Below are 9,026 nucleotides of genomic sequence, written 5' to 3' on the forward strand. Positions count from 1 at the left end.
CATGAGGGTCAGTGGTACAAGAACACATCTGTGCTACAAGGGAATACTTCCTTCAAAATTTTACTTTTCACATTCATCTGTAATAAACCATAACTTTTAGTCTGTGCCCCAGTCATTTAAATATAAATGCAGTTAAAACAGAGTTATTTGAATGATTACATGGTAATCGACTGTGCTGTCAAAACAAATACGTCTCAGAGTATTTAGAAAACAGACCTGAGATTACGGTTGTTTCCACTGAAGCAGTCAGCACCAAGAGGTTGTGTTTAGAGTCAAAGGCAGACAGAGTTAAACATTGGTTAGATGCAGAACTCCTACTCCAAAGGGTGTGTGCAAGATTTTCAAAAGAATCTGAAATAAATTGGAATTGGATGGCACATCTGCATGGATGAACAGGTAATTGCACCCCTGTGCTTATGGGTGACTTCCTTACCAGCTCTCATCAGTATTTATCGGCTTGTGCTATGTACTAGGCTTATGGGACTACTCAGTTTCTGCATGTCTGAACAGTGTGGGTGTAAATTAGCTCCAGTCCAGAAGCAAATTGGCTCTGCTATGCAGTGCAGTGTGTGCTGAGTTTATGCAGCTGCTAGACAGGAAAAGCCCTGAGTTTGTATACAGAGAGGAAGGCTATCTCTGTTTTTCTGGAGATGCATCAAGACCGTATTGCTCTAAACTAATCAATTTAAAACCATTTATTTAAGTTTAAGCTCTGGTAGTAGTCACTGAGGAGAGGTGTATCTCTCAAGGTTGATCTGTGACATATAGATCAGATAACTTATGCTGGAACTCATTATTCTATGTCAGTTCCTCTATCTTGCTTTGAGTGCCTGAACTAATCTTTTTGGTTGTCTACAGTTAGCTGGCATAAAATCCATCTCTGGATTTGGATCTCTGGATTCTCTAAAGCGATGTCCTTCATGTTTCAGAGATTAGCATAGAGCAAAGGCTGTCAAAGCAGTAGTTGGAACACAACAACCCTATTTTGAGGGTTAGAGAGTTTATCCATAAGGATGCAACCTAGCCTGCGTTGCTTAGATTCCAGTCGCCTATCCCTCCACTACTTTATCTTCTGGTATGAGTGCAGCCAATGCCTAAACATGGAGAACTCTATTTGTTTTCTGTCATGAAAACCCTCTTGGATTCCCCTGGTGAAATGGGACATAAATGAATAATTTGGCAGATAAAACAATAAATTAATCCTATGAAGAACTACTTTATCAGTTAGTTCTGATAGATACTGGTATGAAATAAAATGTCTTCTTTTCGGAACAGGAAATTTCTAAATATTTGAGAAGGTAAGACCAGGACTTACCTCTATTTGCGCATACAAGTCATATGCCAGCTCCTCACTCTGCAAACCTGGGCATTATACACGAGCATTAAAGGTTACAGTTGGATCTGTGACTTGGACTTGGACCAACGAGATCCCCTGTGAGGACAATCCAGAAGTGTCATATGTGCTCTTTTTTGTTAGCATGCTTCTGTAATATTTACATTGGGCAAAATTAATGCTTTCCTCTTTATGGATGAAAGTGTAAAATAAGCAAAATTTCTGAGTTTCTAATCAACTCATAAGCTTGTTTTAATAAGCTTTTTTTTTAAAAAAAAAAAAAGCCAAATACATGAATTTCCACTTCTTTCTGATATATTTGGTTATTATTTTGTTTAGGAAAGTGAAAATACTCTTCCCCAGTACACTCATTCAGTTAAAAAATTTCATCAGAATTCTTTGCTCACTTCTTTCTTGTTCTTTATTTTACTTTTTCAATAAAAAATGTTGCTGAATGAAAAATCTGATAGATAAGAACAAGTAAGGAGAATAATGGAAATATGAGAGAAAGAATAGCACTCATTTCTACTTGCAGAATACTGTCAGCTTCTTCAATTTCATGAAAAATAGAACTCAACAAGAGATGATTTATAAAAAAAAAAAGTTCAAAAATGCAGGCAGAAAATTAAGTGTCCATGTACCAAACTCAGTTTGTATTCTCCACAGTGGCAGCCAAATGAGAAGCCAAGCTGTTCAGTTATCAATAGTTCTACAATCACTGTCTGCAAGTGATGTTAAAATGATGGCAGAAAATAGTGCGAGACACTTTCAAAGTGGAATATAAGACGCACATGCACAGAACACATTATTTTTGAAAAGACGTGTGCACACCGCAGGACCTGCATATTATTGCCAAATAACCTCCCTGATTTTGTAGCATAGGCTCTTTTGTTGCAGGGCATGAGCTCCTACAAAGCTTAAATAAGAGATTTTTTATAAATGAAAAAGCTTTGCACATACTTGGGGAAGTCAGTCTGTTCTTCTGGTTAAAGCACTGGTTTAAATCTTCTGGTTAAAGATTGTGGGTGCCATGAACATTTCTATTCAGCATCAAAAAAGTGTAACAGTGTCTTCTGGGGGCTGCTGGGAAAGGTGTGCCAGAAAATGAGATGCAATGACCAATATTATTAGCTTTCACCTGTCTACCTCCCATTTGTCACTGAATATTCATTATTTAGACTGGAGACATGAACCAAAACATATCCCTTCTCTTAATGTTGACACAGATATATAATATTCAAGTAACCCAACATCTTTCCATTTAAACTTTACTATCTATCTAACTAACTTTACTAAACTATCACACTCTAAAGTTAGCAAAACCAAGGGTGATGCTGGACTTTAGGTGATAGTGTGAGTCTATTTGAGTCTTTACAGTCCAAATCCTTCCAGTGTTTCTCCGAAAAAGTTTCTCTGCATAAAACCACTTCAAAATATAAGGAACACAGGGACATGCTCTGTACTTGTTTCACAAGGAAGAAATAAACAAGTTTTACTGCCAAAGTTAGACTCCAAAATCCCATTAAGGTTTTCTTTTAACAGTACCAAGAAGCCCCACTTCAGCCTTGACTATCTACAGCTAGCCTATATCTTGTCTAGAGACACTAAGTATTCCCAGATCTTTTAGTGTCCCTGTGAGATATTGCTGCTGTAGGGTTCCTCATGCTTCATGGACTCCACCTTCACAGCATTATGCCACTCTGTAACAATGATTTTCTATTTGGTTAGGATTTTTTGCAGTATTGCTAGCTATTTTCCAGAATGCCCATCAGTATTGCTATGTGGCATAACTTCCACATTTCTGTTTTCTTTGGCAGGATATAACAAAACAATACCCTTTTTTATAACAGTCTGGCTTCTTCTAACTTCCTTAAAAAATTTTGTTAATAGATTTTTCTATGGAGAATGGAAGTGTAATATTTTGAAAGGATACTAGCTACAAAAATCTATATCTACCAATTGATATTCTAAAAATATTGTATGTGAACTAAGTCTTTACCATTGGTCTAATGTCCCCCTTATAACTTCTGTCTCTGTACTCTAGTAGACAAATCAGTGATATGCACAGTGATATACTGTTGAAACAGTGTCTTTCTTAGCACAGTAATTCTTTATATTAGATTGAATGGTTTTTTTTTGTTGGTTTCTTTTTTTCTCTTGATTTGGACATGTTCATAATTAGCCTCTCAGCAAGACCATCTGCAGAAGAGATTAAGTAAGTGTATCTGATAAATCATAGAACTGAGGAGTGTTTGTAACTATTTAGCAATCTGTCCCCCAGGATACATTAATTTGAAAACCTAGTATAGACATACTTGCTCATTTTGGACCTCAAACCTCCTCTTTTTGAAGAATAACTGGGATAAATTTTTCTACAGGTTTATCTACTCCCAAGGGTTTATTTCAAGAGACGTAAAAGTTTCCCTTAGTTGAACTCTTTATCCTGCAATAAAGCTACAGTTTCTAAAGTTTGACTTATTATGCCTACCTTTTCCCCAAACCAAAAGCAAATGCATTTTTTTTCACTGGAAAGGATGTTGAAATATTAATTGGCTAAGTTAAGATACTAAATCTAGAAATGATAAAGCAAATTCTACAATCTACTCACAGAATTTTCTTTCTTCCATACTCAGGACAGTGGTTTGCAAAACTGGCAAACTCACTTGCAAATTTAATATAGTAAAAAGACTGTCCTGCAGAACCTGGCACACATGGAGTGGTACTTGTACCTGGCTTGAATTCTCTCTGTGCTGGTAGAATTTCTAACCTTGATGGCTGCTGAGTTTATTCTCATTATTTCAAACATTTCTGAGGCTTCTTTCTTCCTCACTACTGGAGAACATGTTGCTCAATGCTCAGTGTTGCACACTATTGAAATTGCATGGATCAATGGTAAAGGCAACGGTTATCTGTGCTTATCTATTCTTTGGTTGAGCAGAACCACTCCTAATTCCCAGCATAACTATATTTGAGCCTACTTATCTATTTGTACAGAATTGTTGTGAAATAAATTTAATAGACATTGTTCAAACTCATTTTCAGCCTTTTTTCTCTGCAGGCTCTTTCTTCGGGTATGACTATCCACTAGAGTCATTTGTTCACTCTTTTCATCTGCAGCTGGCCATTTCACTATTTGCCCTCTGTTCATAGCATTCAGCAAAGGAATAACTGTATGGTTCAAAACCATGACAGCTATGTTCCCTGTAAGCCATTCATTCTCCCTGGGTCTTTATCAAGTTATCGCAGGCTGTGGCTGCATCAGCTTAAAGGCAAGATAAGTCATTCACTGGAAAACAGTTTCCGACTAATGATTTATTGCACTAGTGCCATTTTTAAACAGGATGGCCCAGAGTCCATTTATTTTGCCAGGATCACAGGGACTTTGTTGACCTACACATGTTTTTGTAAAGCTGAGAAAATCTGATGGAAAAGTGATCCAGCTCTGGCATCAAGTGATCAAGAATGCATGAGCAAAAGGTGAATTTCACTTCTGAAATTGCCCAGCATTTAATTGAAGAGACTGCTTGTTCACACACTGCTGCAGTGGTGAGATTTGTTTAGGTCTTGACCTGAACCTCTCTGCACTTTGGAGCTATATTGAAATGCAGATCAACTGCCTTATTGTATTTGTTTCTCAAATTGCAGTGTTTTGGGGGAAGAGAAAACACCCCCAGTAATGTCTCCAAGAGCAGCTATATGCTTATGTTTGGGGTTTTGTGTTCCTTAGTCTTACAAATCTGAAATCATGATACTTGCATCATCTGTAACTTTTCTTCCTTTTCCATTGAACATATTGTATTAGACAGCCCAAAGACAAAGTTTCAATATTTTTCTTCAGCTGGTGAATAGAGCTGAACCTTAAGCCGTTTCTTGGTGGTTCCCATGTTTGCTACCAGGTTTCATTAGGTGCTTGTCACAGTTTTAGAAGTCTTCATTTCATTTTTCATATCTTCCATACCAGCACTTAGCCAGTCTCCTCTCTTTACCTTTGTATTTTTATACATGTTCTTTTTGTTGCTAGTTCTTAGCCACCACTTATCTAACCCAGAATTATGACTAGCTCTCATCCACATGAAATTTCTGGACAAATACTATTCCACCACAGCTTCACCCCCTTACACTTCCTCCACAAGTTGGGAGAGAAGTTGAAGAACAGAAAAGGGCTGTAATGTGCTCAGATGGTGACAGGGGTATAAACAGAGTCAGCATCTCCTGATTCTTAGTCTATTGTCACATCCCCAAGACATACTGGCAGGTAGTTGTTAGCATACCCATAGTAACTCCTTACAATGAAGTCTTTAATCACTCAATAATGTGATTTATAAATTATTAAATAGTTAAATAAGAGTTAAATTTTGTTCGCATCATTAGATTAATAGCCTGTTACTTACTTTGATAATTTGTATGTATGAGTAGCGAATCTAGATACAGACAATTTCTTTAAAGATAATACAATGAAGCGCTGCTAAAACAGCATACTCTTTCACCACTTCCAAAACCCTATAATCTAAATATGCTTTAATAACAGCCCTTGGGAGTAGGGACAGAATAAAAGAAAATAAATGGAAATAAATCAAAAATAGAAATCATCTCTGTGGAGAGTGGGAAGTTTGAGACTAGCCAGTGGTGTCTTTTGAACTCTTATATGCTGCCTTTATGCCCATTTGAGTGGTTTACATTAAAAAAAAAAAAAAGATGTTTTTTCGCTTTCTGCTGTTACTGAGAGTCTTATTTTTTTTTCCATTAATTTTAAAGGCACAGTGAATGCTCTCTTTTTCAGCATTTTATGGACAAAATAAAGAAATTCAGGGGAAAACATTTGCATGTCAGAGACCAATGCGATGATTCCTCAGATCTCCAAAAATTGCCTTATCCTACTATTTAGCATTTTGCACAGGTCTGTAACCCACAGTTTTCAACAAGAGTTTCCAAGCACTGTGGCCTTTTATTTTGATGTCTGCAGATGCCTTAGTCTTGCAAGGGCCAGTAGCTCAAACTCCGAAGTGGTTCAAGGCTTTTTGTGATTCAGTTACTTCCTTGGCAGTTCTCAAGATTTCTTTTAAAGCCATTGTAGAATAAAATAAAAATAATGCCATTGCATTAGTTATGTTCCATCCTTTTTTGCCAAGACAGTTTCAACAGTAAGTTACATACTCCACTCTGCTGTACAGAAGCTATATATTTCAGTTTTCTTAAAACACTTGGATGAAAATTCTATCGCGATGAATTGTCAAAGTGCATTTGAAAGTTCATTTTTATTTAATCGGCCTTAGTTTTTTTTATTTAATGTGCCAGTGTTTGTGCTCTTTTAAATTTTGTCTGTTTGGAAAGTGTTTTCATGAGCATTAGATATTCTTCCTTATACATCTGTTTAGCTAAGACAGAATTTTCATGTCCTTTTACATTCTCTTCTGAGTTGTCAGTTGATGTCCTTATAGTTTTTATTTCAGCCTTTTTAAACTCACTCTTCACATTTCTTTTTTACATGTTTTGTCATTATTGAGTAATTTCTATGATTTCAGTGTTACTTGCAAAGGTATTTTTGGAGTATATCATAGCACTTATGGTCACTATTACAAAGTGCTTCTTCCATGTTGTGTCTCGTGCCAATTCTTGGTGCCTTTTTTGGGAATAACATTACCAGCTGTTTATCATTAAAAAAAAAAAAAAAAAAAAAAAAAACAGAAAAATTCCTCCAGAAAACCAGCAGTTCATCTTTTCCAAAAAATTGGTCTCTACCACAGCTTCCCCGTGAATCTTCCTCCTCTTCATGGAAGTACTTATGTCTTTGTATTTGGGAAACTACATTAAGTATCAAAAGAATCACTGTAAAATCACAGAAGCTGATACCAGCACTGAACAGAAATGTTGAGAAGTTTGATGATAAAATTATTGGTGACAATTGCAGGTGCTACCAGGTCTGCATCTGTTCTCTAGAAAATGGTGCCTATAGAAGATGATTTTAAACAATGCAGGATTTTTGTTGTCCCTTGAAACCACTTAAGAGGCTGCACATGAATATATATTCACCTCGTGTTTTCTTGTGCTGGTAGAGGTTTGTCATGCTACATCTGGGTAGAGGTGGCAAACCCAGAGAAAGCACAATCCTCTGCTGGTTATTTGCTTTAATAGGAGCAGGATTTAACCAAGACCCAATTGCACATATTTAGGAGAAGGAATTCACAGGCAGTTAAGACAAGAAAAGCTAGGGAATTTAATAAAGATTGAATGGTGCAGAAGTCTATTTTATACACAGGTATATGTGGTTATCCATAAGACAGAGAACAGGAGTTACGCTGATTCAGTTACCTGCAGGTCAGAGCTATAAATCTGTCGATGTTTTTAACCTTTGGCAGACTAAGAAGGCAGCAAGATCAAAGTGGACAGACTTCTAGCACAGACAGCAGATCATCCCTGCAGAGCCACGGGAAGCTTCAAGATGGACGCAACAACAACTTGCTTGGACATGGCTGCACAAGAGGCTGCAGCAGCTAGTGAGCTACAGCTCCACATCAGCTTTCATCTGGGGGTGAGGAAGGGCCTCTCCCACACGCCTTCACACTTGCCCCTTGGATCCCAGGCAGTCAGTCCTTCTGCAGGATCCCCAGCTGAGGGCAGACCCACAGAGAAACCGGCTGAGAACTTCCATCAAAGACTCTGTTCTTCTGACTCTGCCACTGGAATAAAGCAACCATCAGCAACAAAATACAGTTTTATAAGTAAGTTTGACTTTCCTTTTCAAAATCCTGGAAGAAAACTTGAAATAATTCACTAGGCAGCCTCTCAAATATTGCCATGTTTCTGGCTGCTTGCAAGAAACAAGTTGCACTGGGGGCAGCTTTATCTTTAAGGCTTTACGCTGTCCTCTCCGTCTCAATTAATTAAAATGATCCAATATTGAATTTCCTGAAACTGCTAGACACAGCTGTTTCTGAACATCTGCTGTTGAGTTTATAACAGATGTACATGATGTAAATACATGGTTGTAGTGTCAAATAGGATAAACACTGAATAATTTCATTTAACTACCAGAAGGCCATTGGAAATGTTGCACCGTGAATGTCTTCATTTTGTTCTTTAACTTCATGCACTATGCTTCGTAGTAAGAGATGTGACTCAGGTCAAGTCAAAGTATTGCTAGTGACTTTTGTGGATGCAGGATCAGACACATCAGCAGTGTTTCATAAATATGACAAAGACAGACCTTTATACGCTGACTGAGCCAGAGCTGAAAAACAGCTAGGTAAGGAGAGCTAAAAACATTATGAATTTGCTCAGATCCATAGTTAGGTGTTATAAAATGTGAAGAAATCTGTTTCTGGATCTATTCTGGATAAGAACTGTCTTAGGTAGAAAGAAACATTCTTTATCCTTTGGTATTGATTATGTGAAATCTCTTTTTTTTTATTAAGAAAGAGCATCCACAATTCCATACATTTAATACATTTATGGTATTTCACAACGTGTACACCAACATTTTGATAATAAATGCATGCTCGTTCTGTCCAATTGTGCTTTTTTTTTTTTAAAGAGTTATGTAAGCAAATTTTGTTTCAAATTTTCAAAACAAATAAGTTAAGCTTTTGGAAGTGATTGGCATTTTATTTGTAATAACTTATTTTTACTTTATTATTTCCATTTTATCTTTTACAAAACAAAGTTCTTTGTAATTGAATAGATTTTAAAACTTGGT

The 9,026-nt window shown here is 36.7% G+C and overlaps 1 protein-coding gene across 1 annotated transcript in view; it reads left to right on the plus strand.

The window, feature by feature from the left end:
- Window positions 1–8,821, plus strand: part of STK32B (serine/threonine kinase 32B) — a 128,304-nt gene extending 119,483 nt beyond the window's left edge. The window contains exon 12 of the mRNA XM_021395514.1: window positions 7,690–8,821. Within this exon, the coding sequence (XP_021251189.1) occupies window positions 7,690–7,828 (139 nt within the window). The 3' untranslated portion in view covers window positions 7,829–8,821. The remainder of the gene's footprint in view (window positions 1–7,689) is intronic.

This window comes from Numida meleagris, chromosome 4 (genome assembly GCF_002078875.1).
Source record: "Numida meleagris isolate 19003 breed g44 Domestic line chromosome 4, NumMel1.0, whole genome shotgun sequence".
Classification (NCBI taxonomy): Eukaryota; Metazoa; Chordata; class Aves; order Galliformes; family Numididae; genus Numida; species Numida meleagris.